This window comes from Nymphaea colorata, chromosome 5 (assembly GCF_008831285.2).
Source record: "Nymphaea colorata isolate Beijing-Zhang1983 chromosome 5, ASM883128v2, whole genome shotgun sequence".
Taxonomy (NCBI): Eukaryota; Viridiplantae; Streptophyta; class Magnoliopsida; order Nymphaeales; family Nymphaeaceae; genus Nymphaea; species Nymphaea colorata.
Genome location: NC_045142.1, coordinates 4,016,777 through 4,043,154, shown reverse-complemented (window position 1 = coordinate 4,043,154; position 26,378 = coordinate 4,016,777). Strand labels below are relative to the sequence as shown.

General features: G+C 38.0%; 3 protein-coding genes across 3 annotated transcripts; 2 read left to right on the top strand and 1 right to left on the bottom strand.

Moving 5' to 3' along the window:
* The first annotated feature begins 8,544 nt into the window (after positions 1-8,544).
* LOC116254500 (aquaporin TIP1-2) lies at positions 8,545-10,478 on the top strand. The gene is made up of 3 exons (XM_031629922.2): positions 8,545-8,741; positions 9,037-9,287; positions 9,883-10,478. The coding sequence occupies exons 1-3, from the start codon at positions 8,609-8,611 to the stop codon at positions 10,255-10,257; spliced, it is 759 nt and encodes a 252-aa protein (XP_031485782.1). The 5' UTR covers positions 8,545-8,608; the 3' UTR covers positions 10,258-10,478.
* A 1,357-nt stretch (positions 10,479-11,835) lies between these two features.
* On the top strand, positions 11,836-20,613 carry LOC116254499 (diaminopimelate epimerase, chloroplastic). Its single transcript, XM_031629921.2, has 9 exons — positions 11,836-12,220; positions 12,357-12,524; positions 15,007-15,077; positions 15,720-15,777; positions 17,166-17,345; positions 17,759-17,843; positions 19,098-19,157; positions 20,049-20,122; positions 20,209-20,613. The coding sequence occupies exons 1-9, from the start codon at positions 11,939-11,941 to the stop codon at positions 20,323-20,325; spliced, it is 1,095 nt and encodes a 364-aa protein (XP_031485781.1). The 5' UTR covers positions 11,836-11,938; the 3' UTR covers positions 20,326-20,613.
* A 3,326-nt stretch (positions 20,614-23,939) lies between these two features.
* On the bottom strand, positions 23,940-25,911 carry LOC116253970 (myb-related protein MYBAS1-like). Its single transcript, XM_031628978.2, has 3 exons — positions 25,577-25,911; positions 25,326-25,455; positions 23,940-24,695 (listed from the first exon to the last, which is right to left on the bottom strand). Exons 1-3 carry the CDS (start codon positions 25,785-25,787, stop codon positions 24,218-24,220), a joined length of 819 nt encoding a protein of 272 aa, XP_031484838.1. The 5' UTR covers positions 25,788-25,911; the 3' UTR covers positions 23,940-24,217.
* Between the last annotated feature and the right edge of the window lie 467 nt (positions 25,912-26,378).

Below are 26,378 nucleotides of genomic sequence, written 5' to 3'. Positions count from 1 at the left end.
TCACTTCAAATTCAAAGAACAAGCCCATAGTTAGGGATGTTTATAAATCGGATTTGAATATGATATACTATTAGCCATGCCCCCTTTTTTTTTCAATTCAATTTTTAGATCTTCTAATTATAATATGAACAGTAGTCATATCTGAATTTGAATCTGAAATCCGATTTCATAATCTGAATCTGACTTTTGAAACAAATCTGGCCCATTTACAGAAAACATATGGGTGTTGGGTTTAGGATAACTGTCTACAACTAAATTCGATCCGAATATGAATCCGATCAGAGATTTATGTGTATGCACAATCAAAAATATGATCGGATGCCATTTCTCATATATGAATATGATCTGATATCTTAATCAGATATAATTCTTTTTGTTCCTATCTGGTTTTTTTCGAAACGGTTGATCAGATATCCGGTCCAAATCGGGTATATCAGAAACCTACCTGTAATACTATGAAAAATTACTCAAAATATGCATATTTGGTTATGAATATAGTGAATAAGAGTGGGATACTTGATTGCACTTATTTTGATTTTATAACTAAGCAAATAATCAAGCTTTGCACCCAATTTTTTGGGAAAGCAATTATGTGCATCATCTTATACTTATATGTACTTGTCTATATGTTGTGTACACTTAAAAAAGATTGTAATGCAAACGCACACAATAACATATATTAGTACAATGGGAAAATGTTTATGGCGATCAAAGCAAACAGAAAAGTTTCGGTAGAAGAGATGACTTATCGCCTCCATGGGTATAGTGTAGCTGTCTTGTCTTGGGTTGGAGAACATTTTCATACATGTCTCTAGTTCAATTCCCATGAGTACTATGTATATGAGTATGTCCATGATAATAAGTGTAGTACTTAAGTTGATGAGTGTCCATTTGCCATTGTTTATGCCAACACAACCCAGGACTTGAAGGGCCGGCGGCTTTTGTGTTCTTGGGTCATCCTAATCTTCTTGTTTACATAAATATTGTTCGATTGAATCCACAGGTAGATCCAAGGGGGTTTGCGCAATAGCCAGAGTGAAGACCAATAGGCAGCTGGTTCCCATTTCTAATTCTCGTGACATCAGCCTTATGTGCGGTAAAAAGAAGGCCACCGATGTGCAAGCTAAAGCATGACAGGAGGGGCACTCCGAGACCAGACAAGTGGGTCATGTATACAAGGGAGATAAAGAGTTGGGTAGAAGCTTCGGCTTTCTACCAAGCGCTGAGAAACCTCACTCACCTAGAGTCCACTGGTGGAACTTGGCTTGACTTAGCTAATCCCGATTTTGAACACCAAACACGCTTTCCAGCTTGGATTGGGGGATTGTTGCCGCAGATCATGAGTTCATGCTAGGAGCTCAGACTTCAGCAGGCTGTAGTATGAATAAGGCTGAGAGAGACCTTGAATGGACTATGTATGTGTGCATTCTTCAACTCTAGCGTGTGTTTTCCATAAAAGTCAAGCTAAAACCTTGTCATATAACCATCTTAAGATCAACAATATGTGTCATGAATTTACAATTAGTTCTCGAAGACGGATGGGAACCCATGCGGTTGTGAAGCTGAAATATGAAGAGGGTGTTCAGGTAACACCAGATTTGCGAACTCAGTTTAGCAGCTCCGGTTTTTACTTCAAAAATGCTAGGAGCCTCAAAGATTTTCAAGAATTTGTATGGCCGTTTCTTCATACAATTTGTATGACCATCACGAGAAAATTTAGCTCCATATTGAAGATTCTTGAAAATCTTTGAGGGTTCATAAAAGAGTTGGCTAAATCCGTAGTTTTTGTAGAGCAGTATCAAAGATTTTCAAGAATCTTCAACCCATCATAAACTCTATGAAAAGGATTGAACTTTCTCATGGGAATGTGTTATAATTTGTCAGACTCATCACCAAAAAATTTAGCTCCATATTAAAGATTCTTGAAAATATTTTCTTTCAGGGTTTATAAAAGAGTTGGTTAAATGGGTAGTTTTTGTTGTTCTTCCGGGGGTCAGAGAGTAGTATAGTTTTGCCCTTAAAACCAGGTTTTTAGAGTATTTTGGTGTCATCAAAACTGGGTACGAAGAAAACTCAGCTTTGAAGAAACCTGATTTTATAAGAGGGATTCAAAAGCCTGCCCCTTAGTTTTTTTCCCTGAAAACCATCTGCTGGAGGTTCTGCCTCCCACTTTGTTAATGAATCAAAACAAATGATACATACAGAGAAAAACAAACAAGAATTACTCGAAACGACCTTCTCGAGTATCTATACAAGCGGAGCCATGAGAGATAGGGAAGAGGTGAGCAATGTTCTTACTGAAACTAGAACATCTGCTTGCAGGATGCCCATTGCTCATCCAATCTTCCCCGGGAAACCGCTTTCTTATCATCTGCCATATGTCATTCATCTCCACTGAGTTTATAGTTTTCTCATTCCATAGCAACCCATCTTTTTCCATACGAAGCATAGGCATCTCTAGCCTGTTACTGCTCAACATGTCTTTTAGAAACTCATTAGAAAACTTAGCGGGTTAGACGAAGGTAACATCCAAACACCGGAAAGTTTTTGGGAGCTCAATCCTGTGATAGAGCAAGAGTGAGAAATCTGCAATTGACTGAGCTAGCAGAGAAGACCTAAGAGAGAGAGAGGTTATTCTGCTAGAATCAAATAGTTCAAGTACTTTCCTTTCTAACAAAAACACAACAGTAAATACTACAAGGCTCATTTTCTAGCACGGACTCTTAGTTAGGAATCTCAAAGATTTCTAAGAATCTTCAAAACCATTTTAAATTATAGGATAAGGATTAAACTTTCTCGTAGTGAGGTGTTATAATTTGTGCCACTCTTCACGAGAAATTTAGCTTCTTGAAAGTTTTTGAAGATTTATAAAGGAGTTCGTTAAGTGATTTGTTTTCTTTGTTCTATGGACACAACCCAGTTAAGATCGATGTTGTAAGCGCGCACAACTGAAGAGCAGATGAGAAGCAGATGAGACACTTTGGTAATTTTTTTAAAAAGAAATGTCAATTATAGTCTTTTTACTTTTTATTGATTTATTTTTTTGTGTTTACAAAAAGTTTTTTTTACTTTTTATTGATTTATTTTTTTGTGTTTACAAAAAGTTTTCTTGTTCAGTGTAAACTGAGAATATTTTTGTCATTAACCATGGTACTTCAGCCTCATATTGGTTGACCCTCTTGCCTAGGGATATAAATGATCCGATATTTTCAAAAATATTGGATATGGAGAAAAAAATTAACATTTGATTAAGAATTCAGATCAGGTTCAGATTTAAGAAATGACACCTTGTCGAACTTGGATTTGGTGTCAGATTTAAATAAATATCCGATTGAGTTTAGATTCAGATATAATTTTAAGTAAAAACTTCATATCCAATGTCCGTGCATTTTCAAAGTCGGCTTTAACATATCGTATTGTGGTTAATTGGAATTGGTTTAGAAGTGGGATTAAGATTTGGATCCGATGTAAATTCAAAAAATTGGATTTAAACTGGATTTGGATTGGTGAATTTAGATGTGGATATATGTAGTATGGGTTTTTGTTCCTCCATGTTTGAATCTGAATGCAATTTTGAATATGGAAACATCCGAAAAAACAAATATGGCTAAATAAAATACGTTTAATTTAAATCCAATCTGTTGGCATCTCTGCTTATTTGGATCCAGATCAACCAAATATCAAAACCCAATTATAGTCCAGCTGCACTCACTCATTTGAACTCGGCTCGAGCTCATCATGCATGCTTGATAAGCCGAGCTCAGCTCGTTTAGGCTCAAGCCCAAGGCGCTCTGAAACTAATTATATGGATCTTATATTCGTTCATATAAATAAACCAACCTTGTTGTTATAGCTATCATCTCTACTCAAATCTGGACTTTTCCCGTTCAACTGTCTAATTTTTTCTTTTCCATAGATCAATGTGAAAAGTTTTCCATGTAATTAGAAAAAAAAAAAATCTGCAGACGCAATAAAAAATAATAATAATACTTTTTTCTATATACAATGAAACTTTGTCCTCGGCAAGAAAATCTAGACCTTGAAATTTTTGGCAGCACTTCTTCTATGATGCTGCAAGTTCTAATTGTACTGTTGAATTTTTTTTTGCATAAAAGCATGTTCTAGAAATCTCTCCAGGATTGGGTCTCGTCAGTGAGTGATTCTAGATAATGACCTCACGAATATCTTGAATCATTTTCACGTGTCAAGGCAATGAGATTTGACAGCAATTAAAATCTAGAAAACCAGGATTTTCTTATTTCCAGCTTTCAAAGATGTTGAAATCAGGAAATAAAAGGAGGGCATCAGTTTCTGGAACAGTTCATGGAAGAAGATTAGAGGACAATATATAAACCTCAGCTGTCGACCACAGCATCATGCAATCGTTAAGCTGGGACGCCAAAATATTCTCTAGAAATTCACAAAGATCTGCCTGACAATGTTGTGCATAAAATAACAAAGCTTCTGGATTTTGAATTGTTTCAATGAGTGTAATGTTCTTTGATTAGATTTATTCCAAATTTAGTTATTTTTGCGTTCATTGATTTGTATGATTAAATACACCAATGTTGTTAAATTTAGATGCCACAATATGAGACTTTTATTCGGATTAAGTGAATGAAGTTGCACTTCAAATCCAGATCTGATTAGTGGCAGCTCCATATTTATGTACTAGATCCAATTAGACAGATCTAAGTTTGGTTTCATAAATATATGACTCATTTACATTTTTAAGTGGGCACTCTATTATTTCACTTTATTGAAGTTGCATCAACTCTCTATGCTACAAAAGAGGGACACTCATATGCAAGTTGAAGTATAAGAAGAATTTAGCGTTAATTTTCTATGCTGCAAAAGGGTGACACTAACATGCAAGTTGAAGCATAAAAGGGACGTAGTCCTGAACCCTAGAGGGATAGGGGAAGGGTAGAGGCTTCGGCTTTCACTCGGGTGGTGGGATTTTCTCCCAATCAATCAAAAACCTATACCCATAGTTTTTAGTTTAATACCACAATCTCCCTGTATCAAAAAATTTATCTGAAGAAGCAAAAGTGTGGTATTGCGACTAGTATATGATAAGGGTGGGCATCGGGCCGGGCCTGGCCCGATAGCCTGGGTCTTGGCCTGGGCTCGGCCCGGCCCATTTAAAATTTAAAAATAATTTTTTTAATTAAAAAATAAATTTTTTAATTTAAAAATAATTTTTTAATTAAAAATATTTTTTTAATTATAAAATAATTTTTAATATAAAATATATTTATTAATAATAAATATCTATTATTAAAAAATAAAAAATATATTTTTTTATTCTTAACGGGCTAAACGGGCTAGCCCGACGCTCACCCCTAATATATGTATGAGGTCATGAATCATTTTACAATGCTAAAACAAACAATTATAAACACTTTCTAACAGTTTGAATCAATCCAAAAATACATGCCAACCTATTTTCTTACACGGTTTAAGGATAAACCAATACCCCAAAAAAAAAATTTACTTGCCACTAAGAATAAGTTGAGAAAAAAGAAAGAGTTCAAAAAGGAACTTGAATAAACTTATCTTTGGTCTGCGGCCAACAAAGCAGATCAGTTGTAGTTGGGAAAAAAAAAACATCTTTCTTTTTTTGTCTATTTTTTATTTACACAATAACTTTAAGGGCTTAATAAAAAATTACTTGATGACTATTGCAACTATACGTACGTATGCTATGGAAAGAAACTTTCAACTACGCTACAGTGGCTTTCCCGTTTGATAAGGATCGATTGTAGAAATAAGGACGTTGGAGAGATGTGCTGAGTTTGAAAAACAGCAAGAATCTCCCACCGCAGCAGTGGAAACAACTCAACTTGTTCACTGATTATAAGCAAATGGGTACTGCAAATAAAGTGGCCGATTCAAGAATTTCATGTACTCACTCTTTTGCATATTGTTTAAATATTTTAGAAGTTCTTTATCTCTAGTTACTGTTTAAATTTCTTTGCTTCAACAAAGAAATATTTTAGTATCCTTTGCCCCAACTGGTTCATTGGTTAAGAACATAAGTGCAAAAATGTTATTCATGCTCAGTTTCAACCATCAAACGCTGCTATTTAAGGAGCCATTTGGTGATAGCAACATGTTGTTATTGTTTCATGAATCTGCTTCAAAATGGCTCGTAAAGAATTTTTTATTTTATTTTTTCGATAAATTTTTTTTTACTAATACATATTTGTCCTTAGAAGAGGTGTCATTATTTTTCTCATTTAGGAGCATTTGGCACCAAAGCCCTACAGGGCCACGGCTGTCTATTTAATCTACCGTGGTAAATGCACATCAATCAATTTCTCTAAAGAACTCAAAAGTCTAAGAATTCATTAAATGTTGCTTCCACTTTTTATCATAGGGAAAAGGACACAAGAATTTATTACAAAACGTTCAACCATGAAGATCACATCCATGCAGTTATTTTCAATAAAAGAAGACGACTTGTAATGACTTGGAACCTATGACAGTAGTATATATCTTACCAGCAATTATATCAATGCACGCTATTGGAATTCCACTGATGTGGTACCTCAGTGCTTATGGGAATTGAAGTGACGATCTATTTTACCTACATCTACAAAGTTCAGTGACGAAGCCAAAAAAAATTGGCTTTGGTTGGAGGGGTAAAAATACTCACATCTAATGGGGTATATATATATATATATATATATATATATATATATATATATATATATATATAAAAGATATGTTTAAAGATTCCTATTTGAAAATAAAGAAAATTTAAAAGATGTAGGCAACTGCCTACACCAGTCGTCACCATGTGGCTCCGCTACTACCACAAACTCAACCAGCTAATGTATGTCCCTCGGAGCAAAGCTTTCCGCCATTACCACAAACCCAACCAGCTAATGTATGTCCCTCGGAGCAAAGTTTTCCACCACTACCACAAACCCAACCAGCTAATGTATGTCCCTCGGAGCAAAGTTTTCCGCCACTCCCACAAACCCAACCAGCTAATGTATGTCCCTCGGAGCAAAGTTTTCCGCCACTCCCACAAACCCAACCAGCTAATGTATGTCCCTCGGAGCAAAGTTTTCCGCCACTCCCACAAACTCAACCAGCTAATGTATGTCCCTCGGAGCAAAGTTTTCCGCTACTCCCACAAACCCAACCAGCTAATGTATATCCCTCGAAACAAAGTTCATATTTTCAAACTGGCTTGTGCATATTGGTAAATTCGATGACGATGGCCTTTATTAAGAATGATTGGAGTGAAGGAAAAAGAAGAAAGTGAGGACACATCGCCAATGAAATGTGAGCCAATTTCTTGTGGCTACAAACTTGTGAGATCATGCACTCTAGTGCATTCTTTATGGAAAAGAAGGTCAACTTTGTGTTGCAATTTCTACACTAAAATCACATTAATAAACAGATTGGCAGGTAATTAGATAAGATTTTCAATGATATAATTTTTGAATATACATGCTTTGTCAGTTGCCATGAGTTTTGTATCTGCGGGGCCCACCTTGGCTTTGTTGGCTCCAGTCCACCCGACCCGGTGCGGTGGGGCGGCGTATCCAGACAGACTGCTGCTGAAGATGATGTAGAGAGGTTTGGTTTTTTATGAACCTGGGAAAAACAATTTCTTGGGAAAAAGTAAGCACCGTTTGGTACGTGTTTTTCTGAACTTAACAGGACAAGTTCTAAGGAAAAGCTAAGCAGCATTTGATAGACCAAGCTTCCTCGTAAACTGCTTCCAATATAACTGGGAAAATTTTTCGACACGATGGGAATCGGCATTTTCCTAGATGCACCGGCATTGATTTAGTTTACACAAAGATGGGTGTTTGTTTCATCTACATTGTGTTGGAAAAATACATTGTTTTACCTATGAACGGAAAATTCCATGGTTGTTCCTATGAAATCGTAATGACATCCTTTTGCGCAAAAATGATTTGTATGCACCAATCTCACATTTTCCTATGACTTTTTCAAGTGAAAACCCAACCAGCCTCAGATGTTCTCATTCATTACTAAAACATATGCCCGCAAGATTTTTTTAGCAAAAAAAATGAAGAAGTATCTTTGTCTTCCCACCTATAGATTGAGCTAATCACTCCACAAACGTGTAAGACTTGAAAATTTTTCCCAAACTAATTTTATTGCTCCCTTACACTACCATACAGAGTCATTCTCGCTTTTCCTGCTCCAAACACCACGTTGGAAAATGAGTCCGTGGCGTTTCGGATATTTACTTGAGAAAGATGCCGGAACTGAAACAGCACCACCGTTAAACAAATGAGCCGGTGGCCTGCCACCGTGCCACGACATTTAGTCGGCGATCAATTGAAACTGATCGCCGTCATACAGGTAAAAGTGGGCCCAACTCACACGTGTCAGTTGCAGAAGCCGTTGGCGGCCCGACCATTAGCTGTGCGCCTGCGCGAAGCTCGTCCCCACCCGGGAGGGCTGTCACCGGGAAACCGGAGATTGCCGGTGGACTGATCCCCTACCCTGGCATTTATATGGCCCTGAGAACCAGTGAGGGAGCACGAAGCCCCTGGCTCGCTGGAACCTCTTCCTCCCTAACCAGTTCAGGGATATTTTTCGTTAAATTCCCAAAATGCCCATCAGTAGAATCGCGTTCGGCACTCCGGCGGAGGCCAGCCACCCCGATGCTCTCAAGGCCGCCGTCGCCGAGTTCATCTGCATGCTCATCTTTGTGTTCGCCGGCGAGGGTTCCGGCATGGCCTTCAGTAAGCTTTCAGTCTCTCCTTGTTTTTTTCACGTACAAAAAATCAGACGGACATTCATGAAAAAGATAAGCTTCGGCCTAAAGTTTTGTCCATGTTGATGTCCTCATACTAATTTTATCATCGGAATAAAGGACCAAGAAAACATACAAAAACCCAAATTTACACGCATGTTTTCCAGATTTTTTTTGGAAAATCTGAGGCTTTTAAGAATCCCAATATGCTAAAAGATGAGATAACTCGAGTTAGTGATGCTTTCAACTAATTAGCCAGCTTCTTTTTTCTTTGTGGTTAATAGACAAGTTAACCAGTGACGGCTCGACCACGCCGGCCGGGCTCGTCGCGGCGGCTCTAGCTCATGCATTCGGCCTGTTCGTGGCGGTTTCCGTCGGTGCCAACATTTCCGGCGGGCACGTTAATCCGGCGGTGACCTTCGGGGCCTTTCTCGGTGGCAACATCACGCTCCTGCGTGGTATCCTGTACTGGATCGCCCAGCTCCTTGGCTCGGTGGTGGCCTGCTTGCTCCTTAAATTCTCCACTGGAGGGCTGGTAAGCAGACATTCATGTGTCGTATGATCATGTCTATAATTTATATTGCATGTGAAACTCATAACCAACGGTCTCACTTTTAATTCTCAAATGATCTACTACGAATGAAAATCCGATGATTTTTTATTTTTTTGTTCGTGGTTTTCCACAAGAAAGATGGATGAGATATGAACAAACATTAAAGAAAAGTTTTGTGGAGTTGAAGTTACAAAAATATCATGTTTTTCTTGGTGTTGAGTTGCTTGGAATCTCACATTCATCATTTCAAAAACTCATTAAATTTGATGCTTAGAAGTTATATATGTGAGCCAGATACCTGTTTGGAACAAAATCAAGCAATATCGTTATCCGATTTTCTGCATAAAATCCAGAAATTTTGTTTTCCAGGTCTGTAATGTTGGAGTTTTATAAAGAAGTTGAACAAATTCGTAAATAACGGGCAGCCGGAGCTCCCAATTTCCAGCTTCGATCGGATCGAAACTCTTTATTAGGGAAAAAAAAAACGTGTGACGTAAATGCCTTGCAACACAAATGACATGATTACCCTCATGAAATCATTGTTTACCATTTTGTGTTTCCCGGTCTTGTTTGCCAGACCACGTCGGCGTTCTCCCTCTCTTCCGGCGTGTCCGCCGGAAATGCTCTGGTGTTCGAGATCGTGATGACTTTCGGACTCGTCTACACCGTCTACGCCACCGCCATCGATCCAAAGAAGGGGAGTTTGGGGACAATTGCGCCGATCGCGATCGGTTTCATAGTGGGCGCGAACATTCTGGCCGGCGGAGCCTTCGACGGCGCATCGATGAATCCGGCCGTCTCTTTCGGCCCGGCCGTAGTGAGCTGGACGTGGACCAACCACTGGGTCTATTGGGTCGGCCCGCTCATCGGCGCAGGGATTGCCGCAATCGTCTACGATGTGTTGTACATAGGCCAGAGCACTCACGAGCAACTGCCCGTAACAGATTACTGAGAATGCGGCCAAGATCCCAAACTTTCTGGGATTTCGTGATTTCCAACGTGTAAATGTCAGGATTTTGTGGATTTGGTGTTTGTCGTCGGGAAATAATAGCACTCGGCGCGGTGCGTCTGGTCAGGCGGGTGATCTTGGGAGGGAGTTTGTTGTCATTGTCTGAGTTCTGTTGTACCCTTTAGTCCATTTAAGTGAATTCTTCCTACCGTGTGGACGTTTTAGTTGTTTCGTGTCGATTTAAATGGATCGGATCCCAGGTAGATATAAATATTTTCAGATCCAAATATTCATGTGTTGCATAATCAAATCCATATCCGGATTTGAGTTCAAACTTATAAAATGCAACACCACAGTTAAATCATAAATGTAATCACATATGAAAAAGAATCCTATACTGAATCCGCGTGTCTGGTCGGGATTTGAATCAGATATCCAAATTCTATTGGAACCACTAAAATACCACCTTCACGGGTTGAATACGAGTTTGGGCCTTAAGCAATCCATCCTGATTCGAATCGTCGAAGGATCTGGATCCACTACAAGAAGCTTAGTCGCCAACATGATGGATCCGTGGACTAGTGTCTTCACATTTACAAAGCTACCAAATACTTAATCCTCTTTCAAAACTGTCACTAAAGGGTCACAAATCTTTTGTTAATGTTTTATGGTTAAAGATTTTTAACAGATTTTAAAAATTTAACTATCCGGCAACATTAGGCAGCCGGCTCATTGACGACGCGATGCGACGTCAGTACACGTTTTTATTTTCTTACGTTTCATTTTAAATCAAATTTAAATATTTTAAATTTTATTTTTAATAATTATTTTTAAGACGTTTGATTTTTGTTTCTTACCTAGGTGGTCCGTAAACACTAGATTGTTTAGGTAAAAGATAAAATCTAGACCTCTTACATTTGTGTTAAAACATGCATTGAAGTAAATGTAAACTTCTTAATTCATTTACAAACACTGATTTTATATAAATCATGTTTTAGTTCAAGTTATATATTTTTTTAATTTGATCTTTTCTACTGTCAAAGTTCTGATGTCATAAAAACGGTTTATTTTTTGTTTTAATGATTTGTACTAAAACCATCATCAAAATAAAAAATAACCAACTTAATATATGTTTTTCATTAGATCATTTTTAAAATCGTGTTTATAAGATTAAATGGTATAAAAAACAATAAGTTAGTAATTAATGTTAATGGTATGGTTTTGCCTTTTAGTGGTCTACTTTTTACCAACATTGAATATAGTAAATGATAAGATCAAAAGGATAAAAAACAAAAACCACGTCTCTTAAAAGTGTTTTATGGACCTTTAAATTTATTTATTATAACATCAAACTTTTAGTAGTAAAACAGAATGTGAACCTTTAAATTTATTTATTACAACTGTAATATCAAAATTTTGGTAGTAAAGAACATTAAATTTTTTTTATAGAAAATTGAATTAATTTAAAATTAATGTTTATAAAATAAAGATGAGGTTCACCTATCGCTTAATAACACAAATTTAAGTCTGTTTTACTGTAGTTAAATTTTAATAATAAAAAATTCACCTCAGAATCTCAAACACCAAACCCCGCCGCTGATGTCTGCCCGCGTTCTTCTCTTGGTCTCTGGACTGCGGGAGTGAGGAACCTCTTCTCCCTCAGTCAAGGAACGGGGCACTGACCATGGCGATCGCCGCCGCTCTGTCTCTTTGCCCCCTCTCTTCCTCTTCCTCGCCGTCAGGGTCACATACCCTTCGCCTTTCTCCGGCTCCGTCACCGTTCCGCCTCTGGACCTCTCGACTGCCGGTCGTCCGTCGATCCCACAGGCTGGCAGCGTCCGCCTCGATGCTCTCCGTCAAGCCCTCCACCGAGGCGGCCGCAAACCATCCCCTAGCTTCGCAGAAGGGAGCGACCAGACTGCTTCATTTCGTGAAGTATCATGGCCTCGGCAACGATTTCATCATGGTGTGAAGCTTGTTCTCCCTGGGCTCGCTTTGTGCTTTGGCATCTCTCATTGTTGTAGATATTACTGTTGGTTTACTTCGTTTGGTTCACATTTTCTTCTTCCATTGGGGACGCCTACGGAATAATGGCGGGCCAGGTTGACAATCGCGACTCTGCGGAGCCGAAGGTGACGCCGGAGCAGGCAGTGAAGCTATGCGATCGGAACTTCGGTATCGGCGCAGACGGCGTCATTTTTGCGATGCCGGGTGTTGGAGGGGCAGATTACACTATGCGGATCTTTAATTCGGATGGAAGCGAGCCCGAGGTGATCCTTCTCGAGAAACCCCTATTTTCCCCATTCTTCTTTTGGCCTCCCTTTTCCCCCCTTGTGTTTTGTTAGCGTCGTTTTGGAAAGAATTACCACGTTACAGTGAAAAGAAAAAAGCATCTCCGATAGTTAATGTGTTTGAGGAGTTGAAATTTTTGTTTCATGGAATGATTTTTTTTTTTCGGTTCCTTTTTTTCAAATACAGATGATTTGATCGCCATGTAGATATTTGGTGTTGATCATTTTCGTTTCTGGTGAACATTCCATCTATTTCTAACCGGAGGAAAGGTTACTTGGATGTTGTTGGCCCGTCTGTAGTACCATATTAGCTACCACTCTCAGGAGTCTTGGACCGTGAAGATGGTTACCAAAAACCTAGCTAGTTGAAGCTTTTATCTGTCCATAAGCCACGCTCTCCTCTCTTCCTATGAAGCGTCAAACTTGGCCACCTCCAATTCTTACTCTAGGTTTTGTTTTCTAGCCTTACGTATTGGGTGTTAGGTTGAAAGGTCAAGATTTTTCAATCCTTGCTGTCGGTTGCGGCAAAATTGTCTTAATACCGCGTGCACACATACAGACATTGTATTCACAAAGATATGGAGATAAAGATACCAAAGCTAAGTGAAACGAGAAAAATTCTAAATTATCGCATTATTAGAAAACATTGTGAAATGAATACTATTACATTTTCATGAGATCTTTGAAAACGTTATTTTAATATATTTATACTTGCTGATATTCTTTTAACATTCTATAACCAATTGGATTTTTATCAATGTTTTTTGTCAAAAAATTATGGAAAATTCATAGTGCGATGGTTTTCTATACTACTTTTTATCTAGTTTTTTTATTTTCCTGAATTCTTGAGATTTTTCAGTCAAATGAAATGTCGAATCAATAACTGAAGAAATCACATTATATATATATATATATATATATATATATATATATATATATATATATATATAGAGAGAGAGAGAGAGAGAGAGAGAGAGAGAGAGAGGGAGCAGTGTTATCTGTATGGTATGATATGAGCTTGTATAGTACAATAAGTATTGTATAGGTTTGAACCTTTGAAAGACCTATATGACACGCTTCGGATACCCGATACAGGGGCAAAATGAAAAAAGGGGCCTTGGGCCCCTGTTTTGTGCTTATTTTAAAACAGTCCCTCCTTCCTATTTTCTAAACGACTCTAAGAGCTGTGGAAGGGGAGGTTTAGAATCTTTAGATAGTCTTTTAGAAAAAATCACCCATTTGTGCGAGAAATCATTGATTGCAAGGCATTGAAATAATTAATGAAGAAAATGAGAATGAAGGTGAAGATGATGATGATTATTGTATTTATTGATGATAATCATGAATTTGGCATTTGGTAGAGAGTGAACAATTATATGTTGTGAACTTAATATGATGTAATATAAAAACTTTAAAGTTTAAACTTTATGGATGCTTATTATGTTATTCTAAATTTCTGATTTCTCATTTTGAATGTATTGTTAATATATTATGCCTTATGAATGTTGTTTATGTGCGATTGGTTTTGTATATTGAATCTGATTTTTTTTCTCTATTTTCCCTTTTCTTTATATCCTTTATGAATTAAAAAAATTAATTTTGCGATATGCTATGCTACATTTATGATACAGTGTATAGGTTGGCCCGACCAATAATCCGATATGCATTATGTTACACCCTTTACAACATTGAGAAAGAGGGAGAGAGAGAGAGAGAGAGAGAGAGGGGGGGAGGAGAGAGAGAGAAACACACACACACATACTGAGAAATACAAGCATTGTGTGTACATCCATGATCTGATAAAGTTGCTATATGTAAACAAATTTTTCGAAAAAATGGATGACAACAAGCAACTAATGTTAAAAAGCATTGATACATGTTATAACTTGTGGGCTACTAATCATATTGTTTGGATAACTCATAATTAGTTTATGTCAACGGCAGAGAGAAAAATTTAAATTGGAGTTGCCAGGTATGCCTTGTAATTGTAGCTGCATAAATACAAGTAGACGTGGGCTGCTATGGATAGATATAAAAGATGCATGTGATAGCTGACTCATATATACACTTTTATATGGTGAGATATTGTTTTGAATTATTCAGAGGTTTTTTATTTTTTCTTAATAGTTTTGCCTTTAGAAAAGCTCAATGAGATGATGGGTGTCATCTGCCGTTAGCTTACTAAGCTCTACTAACCACCCCTTTTTATTAAAATTTATTCCTCTAAGTTACATGGTTTTCTAGTTTCTTACTTGCCTACTTGGATATTTCATAATCATTGTTATTGTTGCTGATTCTGTTTTTCATAAATTTCCAAGATGATACTAATAGAGGTTTCTTAATTTTTAAAATGCAAATTGCTTCAATAATGTTTGGTGCATACACATCACTTTATAGTAGTTATTTTTTCTCTTCTTGTTCAGCACTTTTTATTTTTTCTCTCACTTTTGTGTTAAATCAGATGTGTGGGAATGGAATTCGTTGTTTTGCTCGATTCATTGCAGAACTTGAAAATTTAACTGGGACACAAAGGTAATAATATCACAGGGTTATTTTTGTTGTTTTGTTTGATACCTGATGTAAATGTTTGTCAGCTATATGTATGCATGTGTATGTGTGCGTGTGTGTACACTACTGACCGGTTGGTAATTACTCCACTTTGGTCTGTGTTACGTCTTATTGGGATTCTCTGTCTTTTTCTTCAATGAGTATACTTGGTTTACTAAAAAATCCCTTGCTTTTGTCTAGATGTATATTTGCATGCTTTCACATGTCTGTACAAATGCCCTCAGGCGTTTGTTGTGCTCACATGTTTATTCAGCTCCACTCGTGTTGAATTCTTGACTTTATCTGAACCATGATAACTTGACATATTGCCTTCTGTCATCCACATCCATTCCTATTTGCTATAAGATTCCCTCAGTTGTTTAGTATTGTTTCTGTTTGTTACTTGAAGAAACACAGTGTCTTTCTCTATCTTGCATGCATGGTTATCTTGTGGAAGGTCATGCCAGATTTTTTGACATCACCTTTGCCTAAATGTGTGCTAATACTGCCTTGTGTATAGTATGTAAATGCTCCAGAAAACAAGTAGTTGTTTCAGGATTTAAGATTGTTGTTGTCTATTATATTTTATTTATATGATTTATATTCCTTGTTCGTCTTTCTACGCAGTTTCACCATTCACACTGGTGCTGGTTTGATTATCCCAAGAATAAAAGAAGATGGACAGGTTCACTTTTTTTCTCACTTATGTTTGGGAGTCCTCTTATCTGTTATTCGAGAATTGTTGTATTTAAAGGTTGTTTGGCCGTGGGAACAGTAACAGGCTGTTCTATAAATCTGCCCGAAAGATTGGGGTTTGATTCATAGAATACTGTAACATAGTGTTCCATGAATCTGCCCCTATCTTTGAGGCAGATTCATGAAACAGTTTGTTGATGTTGTCATTGCCAAATAGACCCTTAGTGTCTTATTAATAGCACTTTTAGCGGTTGCTTGCCTCTTGGATATGAATTAATTGGTGGTTTTGTACTCCATGGCTTCTTGGCTCATGGAAAGATTTTTCTTTTCTTTTTTCTTTTTTTTTGGTTCAGGAGTCTCTGATTATCGTTCTGACTTTGCACAAAATATGTGCATGTTTCTCGTTTTTCTTTGAAAATCCCCATCAGAAGATGAGAGAGGGGAGGCACAAGAAAATAAGCAAATAATGCCCCTTACATAGATGTCGTACCTGTGAATTGGACTTGGATCAGCAAATTGTTGAGTCATGGGTCAACAAGTTGACTTGGTGACTAGTCTGGGTCAGGTAATAAATTTTTATAGTATATTTTACTAAAAAATGACGAATAAGTTGAACACAGCTATAAAATAGCAAGTAATTATCAAGTAAATACAAGCAATAACAGTTGATGAATGCAACTACAAAATAATAGCAACTAATACAAAATGTTCCTTAGACTAATTTATTCCTAACAAGTAATAAGCAACTATGGTTTGTTTCTTAGTGGCATTGGGTAACAATTAAGACTTAGTGCTGAATGCAATAGTCCATAATCGGGTGTTCCTGACCCAATTCAGGCCTCGGTTGCATTTGGGTCAGTATGTGACTCATGATCCTGTCCCTTGGTTATCTGGGTTGAATCGCGACCTCCCTGTCAGCTTGTCGCACCCCTATCCTTGTAAACCACTAGTGTAGCAGTCTTCTGCAATGTAATGGAATCAATATTTGTTTTGGCAAGTATAGATCAGAGAATCTGCCTTGCAAGCTGCAGACCATGCATACCATGTGCTCAGTGTAGGAGTTATTGGCATTCGTTTCCACAAATTTGACCTTGTAGAGATTGGAGAGTTGAGTTTAAGCAGGAAGTTCAAAGTATAGTCACAAATATTGTTGACGGGCTTTAAACAGTGAGGCTTCTCAGGTATTATAGTAAAGCTGTCAAATTTAGGGACATGTATATCACATTTTTCTTCTTCTTAAGGAACACTTTTAGGATTTCATAATGTTCTCCAATTCTAGCATGTTGATTGAGGCCTGATTGTTGTTATATTTCTAGTGCTTAGGATAGGAAATTTGGAACTTCTCTGAAGTCTACCCATCTTGTGGTGTGTTTATAGGTAAATGTTGATATGGGTCAGCCAGTGCTCCAAGCATCAAGCATTCCCACCAAATTGCCAGGTGGTGGGGATGAGGCTGTGGTCAATGCTGAATTGGTTGTTGATGGAAATACATGGAAAGTTACGTGTGTAAGCATGGGGAATCCTCATTGTGTAACATTTGGCACAAACCAATCTCAGGTATGTCTAAAAATGTATTCTTGATAATTTTTTGTTGAAATGAGCAATGGAGGAGTTACCTGATAGTTTCTTGCTTGAAGTGAGTGAATAATATTGGGGGCTCACCAGCGGGAGTTTTCCTGATAATTTGATATGTACACCTGTGAATATTTTATTGCCCATTTCTGCAACCTTTGTGATTTCTCATTTCTGCAATCTTGGTTTCTTATTTTTTCTCATACTGCTATTAAATTGTGAATTAGAAAAGTTCTTGCTTTTAGTTGATTGAAGGGAAATATTCAGCTAGTTTACTGGATCGAGTTTCACATGTACTGGATATCTAAAAGATCTTCAAAAAAAATAAAATGACAGTTTTTCCCCCTTTCTATAGGTAATAATGTTTTGTATATGCTTTTTATCAAATTTTTGAACAGGCATTGCTGGTTGATGACTTGAAGTTGGAAGATATAGGTCCAAAGTTTGAGCACCATGAAATGTTTCCTGCACGAACAAACACAGGTTAGTTTGTGCTAGTCATAATCTATGTCACATGGGTGCGGGTGCGGACACGGCAAGGATGTACATATACTTGTGTATATATATTCATAGAAATCATTTGTTACATAATTATTTAACTGCTAAGTAGCCTTATTTATCCATATTTAGAAATAATCTTTTTATATTAGATATAGTTTAGTTAGGTGCATATTTAAAATGGTCAGTTTTGGCCCTGTTCAGTTGACCAAACCGAATGTCCAGTGTTGGAGAAGCACCAGCACCAGCGTCGACACGGGTGCGACATGGGTGCATCAGCTACTTAGAAGCACCCATATGACATAGGTCATACTTTTGTTGTCATGGAGTTCAATCATGTATTTTCCATTATTTTATTTGTTTTGCTTCCAAATAGACTCTTAAAGTGCTAATTTGAGTGTTCTTCATGGTAACAGTGGCCTCAGTTATATGTTGGTATAGTGCATGGGAAAAAGCTTAATTTAGTCAGTGACTAAATCTTATCCATCTTTTCCCTGGAAATTGGTTTACTGTGACTTTAACATTCCCCGTGAATAGAGACTTTCTTCATTAGTGGTGGTCTAGACTCTAGTGGACAAGGTGGCCAACACTGTAGCGCAATGTTGGAAAACATTAACACCACTTTGATATATTGTGGTACCATGTTAAGGACTTTCTGATTTAAGTAAAAGGTTTCCTACTGTTTTGCAATAAGATAAAGCATGCATGTAGGCCATTTTTCAGCATGACACACTTGATGAATGACAACCAGATGTGGCTCCAGACAACAGGAGTTGGCACACATTGTTATCCATGGCCATCAGGGCTTGAGCTATGCAATGGTCAGAACAAAGAAGCCATGTAAAATTTTACTTCCTTTTTAAGAAAAGCTGAAGTCACTTGGATGACTTTGTGTATATGTGAATGAGAGAAGTGAGGCAAGTTTTGGTGGAATAGTTGTTGGCACAAGAAAAGCAACCAAACATGTATTTTGGTAAAGAGATGATTATAAAAAGGTAATATTCTCTTGACAAATAGAAAAGATGGCATATGTAAATATGACAGGCATGAGAACTTGAATGCTCTGGGTGGTTACATTTCTATGCAATTCATATTAATAATGGACAGAACCCATGGGATCATCTTTGATATTGAGGACAAATAATGGTTTCAGTACCAATTGTCTTGGTAATTTGACGTTATAAACTCATGTAGGAAAAGGTTCTTATGCTCACTTGATTTTGTTATTTGATATTGCAGAATTTGTTCAAATTCTGTCCCGGAAACACCTGAAGATGCGTGTGTGGGAGCGTGGTGCTGGTATGCTATTCTATATTAATCCATCCAAAAGTCCATTTTCTTTTCATTAGCCACTCAATCAATTCATCCTTGTGGTTTATCTTTTAAATGGAAATATTGACTTTGTCTACGCAGTCCATGCAATTTATGGCAGTGACTTTGTTGTTATGGTTAGGCTTGCCTATTTGTATTCTCTGAAGTGCAATTTAGTAAGGCCCATGGCAATCAGATTCTTCATTTTTTTCCCTTCTTGAGAAGGGTTTGGTAGGATGCATCTGAAGGAGAGGATAAATTAATTTTGAGGAAGAACTTCTTCAGAAACCAAGCGAGACTTTATTGGAGAATCTTCAGAATATATACCCCCTGCGAATAATTGCTTTACCTTGTCCTAGAATAAGTGCAGCAGGCCTAGCAGGCTGTCAAGTAGTGATACAACAGAAAAATTCCAATTTGTAGATCAGACTTTATAAGATGCCAAAAGACACTGGACATTCATATATATATATATATATATATATATATATATATATATATATATATATATATATATATAGAGAGAGAGAGAGAGAGAGAGAGAGAGAGGATTGGCACAGCCAGACTTTAGCTGTGGGAATCTGCTCCGCCCAGGGCCATCCCATTTATAATCAAACAGCCCTGGCACTCTTTCTCTCTCTCTCCATCCTTTCTTCCCGCTTCCCTTTCCCTCCATCTTTTTAAATTTTGGACCATCAGAAAATCTAGTCGGATTATTTTATATTGTAAGTGTTTGCAATTAAGCGTTTTAGATTTGGACCATCCAATATATTAAATTGACGGTTCTGGAGGGAGGGGATTCCCATGGCTGAAGTCTTAAGATGCCCAAATAAAGTTTTGTCAAATTCTGGCGACATGATAACTCAATTTTACTTGCAGGCGCAACTCTTGCATGTGGGACTGGAGCTTGTGCTGTTGTAGTTGCAGGAGTCCTATTGGGCCTCTCTGAAAGAGTAAGATAAAAAAAACTTTTAAATATGCAGGTTTCTGTTATATACATTGCAGTCAGTAGTTGTGTCTAATCTTCAGCGTGTAACAGGAATGCATAGTAGAATTGCCTGGTGGTCCACTGGAGATAGAATGGAGAGAGGATGACAATCATATTTATATGACTGGGCCTGCGGAAGTTGCATTTTATGGGTCGGTTGTTCTTTGATCAGTTGATGGAACTTCTTAAAATCTCATATACGTGAAATTTCATCATTTATATGACTTGGTGCTTCAGATCACCTTTGTCTTGCTCAGGCTGCATAGTCCTACTTTTCAGCTCCATTAACCATGAGAGATATCCCAGTGCTAGGCCATTTTCCTTCTTATAAACTTGCTCTAGGGAAATGCTTGAGTTCTTGGATTCAGGTACTCATTGTACTGAAAGTGGACGTTTGAGGGCCCTCATGCTGTTAACTTGGTGTTACTTTCCAATTTTATAGTCTAACTTACCTTAGCTTTATGTGCACCCTTTCCTATTTATCATTCCTAAGCTGTAGATGTTCTGTAATGTTATTAAAGAATTTGTGAAATGGTACCTTGTCGTTTGGTACGATCATATGTGTAGTGCTTGATTGGAGCCACACATAATGGCGTAAAAACTCGAGTTTCTTTGTTAAATATTCTGGATTAAACTGTAATGCAGGTCGGACCATCTGGGTACCATGGACCATTTCTAGCTTGGCCATGGACCACCTCGGGTGCGTCTTGTTTACAACGCTTGAACCAAGTAAACCGTGCCACTCCGTCATTGCTCTTTGAATCACCGAGTAAAACAGACGACTCCATGTTGGAGCACGTTATTGCACTGGAAGCATTCGTAAGTGTTCAACTTTTTTCTTCTCATGATCTACCTTGTAGTCTCCTTTCCATCACACCATCTTTCTCCACATGAGCGAGCTTTCCTTAGTTTTTGTCTGCTGCCATATATCTTTAATCCAGCAGAGGTACTGAAAGTGATTTAAGCTTGTTGCGAGTGCCATAGCTCGTCAGCGTTCACGGTTCTGTGAAACTTCCTTGACTAGTTTCTGCTGTTTTCTCTAAATGGGAATACCAGGTGGAAGTTTCGTCTTCTCAAGAAGTTTGTTAAATAGTTCTAGAATTGCCTTGGCCTTTCATTCCTAAGTGCAGGTCCACTTTAGTTTCCCATTGTTTCTCCTCCAAATTAAAATGCCTCTGCATAAGTAGTTTTGACACGGTTTATATATATATATATATATATATATATATATATATATATATATATAATATATATATATATATATATATATATATATATATATATATAGAGAGAGAGAGAGAGAGAGAGATGGTTAATGCTAGATTATTAGAATATTATATTTTCTTTTATATTTTCAATGGGTCTTGCACCTAAGGTTCGGTGTGTGTATATATATATATATATATAGAGAGAGAGAGAGAGAGAGAGAGAGAGAGAGAGAGAGAGAGAGATTGACCAGTCTGGTTGTGGTCGATAGTGAGAGTTGGGAGAAATTGAGATCTGATTAGAGTTTGCAGTGATGAGCATGTGCCAACGAGGGGATTGACTGCTCGGTTGTGGGTGAAGCGGGTTATGGATATTGTATTGGGCTAGTATGGTTAATGATGAAAATGCTCCTAATTATGAAAAAAAAGAATTTTTTTTTGTAGGGACAAAAAAACTGAAAAAATAGTTAAAAGATTAAAAAGAACATTTTTTAAAAATAATTTTCAAAATATCTCTAACTCCTTTTTTTTTAAAATATGTTGTGGGCACGACTCACTCTCACCGGCGAGAGAAACTGAAATCAGATCAGAATTTGCAACGAAGGACCACGTACGTCCCGATATCTCCATTGGTCCTGTTGATGTTAGTCTGACAAGTAAATGAGTCGCCGTCGTGACATTTCAAATTGCGAACTATTAGCTAGCGTTTGCTCTCTGTCTGATTTGTAGAATTAATAGGTTGAAGGAAGATACAGTTCTAACAAATTATTATTTTTTGAAAAATATTTTTTTCCATAAGCATCCAAAACCATGCCCATTTCTTAACAAACATCGAGAAACATGCCTAAGTTTTGTGAAATTACATTTCCTTCTTAAGAAACAGACTTTCATTGACAAGTTTCCCAAGCGAGGTTGCGGTCAGGGAATGTCAAATGACTTGACTATTACGGGGCATCTTCTCGTAAATATACGAACGTTTCCATGTGTTCTCGTTTTTTTTAAATTCCAAAGCTTATTCATAATTCCTTAAGAGTTTCAAGAAAAAGGGTATGTTTCTGAGAATTGCCTAAAAACTTAGATGGCCTGCTTCAGTTTTCCCTATAGCTTTTTCCAAACTTTGTAAAATTAATACATCATGAAAGGTTAGAAGTGTGGCTATGTTGTTTTGTTTTGCTTCAGTCAGTCTGGCCCAAAGCAAAATTTCAGTCTAAATTTTAAGGAGCAAAAAAGGCGTATGTATTCCTTGCTTGTCCTACAACTAGATGCTCTCCATAGTTTTTTATTCTCTTGTGACATATATCTAAGTTAAGCCTGTACCTAAACCTCTGTTCGAAAAGCAATCCATTTTAGGAAGCAAAAATTGATTTAGACAGAAAGAATCTATCTTCAGTAACAACGTCTGCAGCATATCTATTCAGCAGTGAAACTATACGATCCATGTCTATATTTCGTTTTGCATTACTTTTTTCATTTCTCTTATGATATGGTTATGCCCGAAGGGGCGTAGTGTAGCTGGTCAGAGGGCCAGTGAAAGTTTAGTTATTAGTTAGATTCTTGTGGCTGCTACTTCTAAGAACTATAAACAGTGGACACACGTCACTTTAATTGACAAATATACCACCCCACTGAGGTTCCGAAGCAGGCCTAGACCCCAGGGCATGGGAAAGGGGTAGGGGCTTCAACTTCTTCGGAGTGTCCCCCATTATGCTATGGTCCTCATTGCTACTCCTATCCACAAGCTATCGAAACAGTTCTTATTGGCCTCATATGCATTTACCTCTCACCTAATTAGTCGATACTTTTATGGTGCCAAAGAAAGGGCCAATCTCCTCTCGTTCTCTCTCTACATATCAGTTGTTGCTCGTCTCTGCATTGTTGCGTTCAATCAATCAACCATGGTGTTACTAATTTCAATATTGTTTGCTTAATTCAAAGATCCTTAAATGTTTCTATACTAATGTGTCATTGCATAGTTGGTGCAGGGGCAGTTTCCAACGGTTAAACGAGTAACCACGATTAAACTCGACAGTTTTCTGATAATCAGAATCACCAATCACCATTCAGTTTTATATATATATATATATATAAAGAGAGAGAGAGAGAGAGAGAGAGAGAGAGTAAAGGCTTAACTGGATGGGTTTCAGATATTCATATTATTTATGCGAAAGTAATTGAAAGATTTGACATGTCTGGTGAAAAATTGTGAGTAGTTGCTGTTAAATCCTCTAAAATTGTAACTGACGAATCCTTTAGTGGCTTTATATATAATCAATACCTAGAAATGCTGAAGTTCAAATACCAATAATTGCCTTCAATCTTTATATGCACTTCTGCTGGTGCCTCCAACACACACACACACATATATATATATAAAAAGAGAGAGAGAGTCTAACTAGGGGATCGACCTTCTGCGCATGTACCATGTGTGTTCCAAAAAGCAAGGAATAATGATAAGCGTTCCTCCTCTCTAAGCAAGCCCCGCATCTAAATCTACAGAAGATTCCCGCCCCACTAAAAGCATGGCTGTTTGATATCTTTTTCTGGCCTAAGCATTCTTTAGTTGAGTAGGTGGTTGGCACACTTTATATCCATTTGAAATTGATGAAAGAAATATGTTGGTACATATGGACAGACATGGACAGACTAAGCAAGTAGCACTCACATTTCCTGGCTAAAGATGGTCTACACAAAAGAAAAGAAGAACACACACATTTGACAAAAGGAAAAAGATAAGAAAAGAAGAAAGCCATGGATGACTGCCAGATGTCATGGCTGCCAAGATTGGGGTACATTATAGTTGGTATCCAGAAGTAAGCCACCTTGAAGTCTACCAACACATTCCATGATGATCAGCATTAGAGAAAATGGTCCCCAACAGAGAATTCTTCTTCATCCATCTTCCACAGTGAATCGCACGAGTACTCCCACAGTGGAGAAGCCATTGAGTTGCAGGGAAGCGCGCTTCCACCCTCACTCTCGTATACCGGGAAGACGAGCGTCTCCGAAGCCGCGATTTCCTTCCACATCTGTTCCATGAAGCCCGGCCCGCTGCTGGCCTCTGCTGTCTCTTCACATGCAACGCCTCTTTGGCTCATCTCGCAGGAACCCATTACTCCTGCTGACTTCTCCAGGACGGGGGGCTCACCTTCTACCATGGACCTCGCTGGCTGCGGATCCGACGACAACGAAGTCGAATACGAGCATGGTGATGAGAGTAAAGATGAATTCTCGCTTAAACTACGTTCCTGAGCCTTCTTCCTCATATGTGTTCTCCAGTAGTTCTTGATCTCATTATCTGTGCGGCCTGGCAATTTCCGAGCAATTCGTGACCACCTGCAACCAATTTTGTTCACTACTGTTCCTTAACAAGAGAAACACAAACCATGACAGGGAAAGGGTGAGGTTATGAATGATCATTGACCATAGATTCAGTATATTGGCCATGCATGGAGAATACTACACGCTGAATCCTGCATAAACATGACTACCTGCAACTCTCGTTGCATATCGAACTTGGTTCTAGAACCAGATAATTACATCGCAAATTGCTTCGAGCTCGTCAGCTTCTAAGGGATCTATTAGAACGTAAACTCCTTGGCATTAAAACCAAGCGGCCTGTGAATGTAAGTTGTTTGCCTTTACGTGTACACAGAAATTAGATTTAGCAGCAAAACAATTTAGGTAACTGAGTCTATCTCCCGTTCATTAAAAATGACCCATTCATCATAGATAAGCTGGGTTCTCAGGTTTTATTTGGATTTAGACATAGAGATTTAGTTTTATAATATATATTCTCGACACCAACAGCGAGGCAAGCTCGAGCTGACATTGAGCCGATTCTGATTCATCTTATTCACTTACCTTTGACAATACAACCAGGGTGCACCTCTTTCTCATAAACCGCTAGCGGTCTTTCCCCTCTGGGGCAAAACAAGAAAGGAGATGGTAAATTATGATCAATACCTGTTGCCCCAACGAGCGTGGAGTTCAAGAACCAGGCTTTCCTCCTGAGGGGTCATTCTCCCATGCTTGAGGTCAGGCCTTAGGTAGTTGACCCAGCGTAGCCTGCAGCTCTTGCCTGTCCTGTTGAGACCTACAAATACAAAAAAATGAAGATGGGGTTAAGGCCCTGAACCTCCTCCCCACATCACCATGACATCTCCAAATCTAAGGCTACCTATATAGCAGTGAAGTCACCCCTCCTCCCCTCAAACCTGATACTTTTGCTATGAAATCCCAGCGCCTCTCTCCAAACAGCCCCACGAAGCCAACCAGCTGCAGGTCCTCCTGCTCCGTCCATGGACCCTTGCGAGTTTGAGCCTCCTCATGCACCACCTCCACCATCCTCCCTCCCTTCATACGCCTACAGCCAGCCACAACCCACTTGCTGCTCCCTCCATCTCCTCGTATTAATAGAGCTTCCATGGGTTTTCAGATGCCCACCAGGTTCTTGTTCAAATTAACACACCCACCACATATGTTTTTCCTTTTTAATTCCTTTTTAAAATGGCTGCCATCTTCCCCTTTTCTGTCTCACTGTTTCAGGAGTCTAAGCTTTGGAGTTAGTGTTGACTGTAAGGTCGAAATTACTTTGTTACCCTCTTTCTTTCTTTCTTTCTTTATATATATATTGTTCTGTTATTCTGCTAGTGGGAGTAATATACAGTATCAAATGCTTATGATTGTTGAGTAGTAAAAGGTTGCTGGAAAAAGGCAAAGACTTCTCTCTGCCAATTAGTTTTTGTTCTTCTCTTTTTAGAGGCAAGACAAGAATTGGCTGGATTTGTGGATATTTTCCGCGGAGACACATTTGTGATTCCTATTTTTGAAGTGCCATGGTAGTTATTTCATGGGATTATCTGCTGAACCTGTGAAGAAGAGTTTGGGATGATCTGCAAATTGAATAAGTGCTGCTTATCGAGAAATTACCCATTCAATCTATTATCTTCTTTCTCTCCTTATAGTAGCAAAACCTCAAATCTGGTTTGACCTTCTTCGTTTCTGAAAGGTACCACC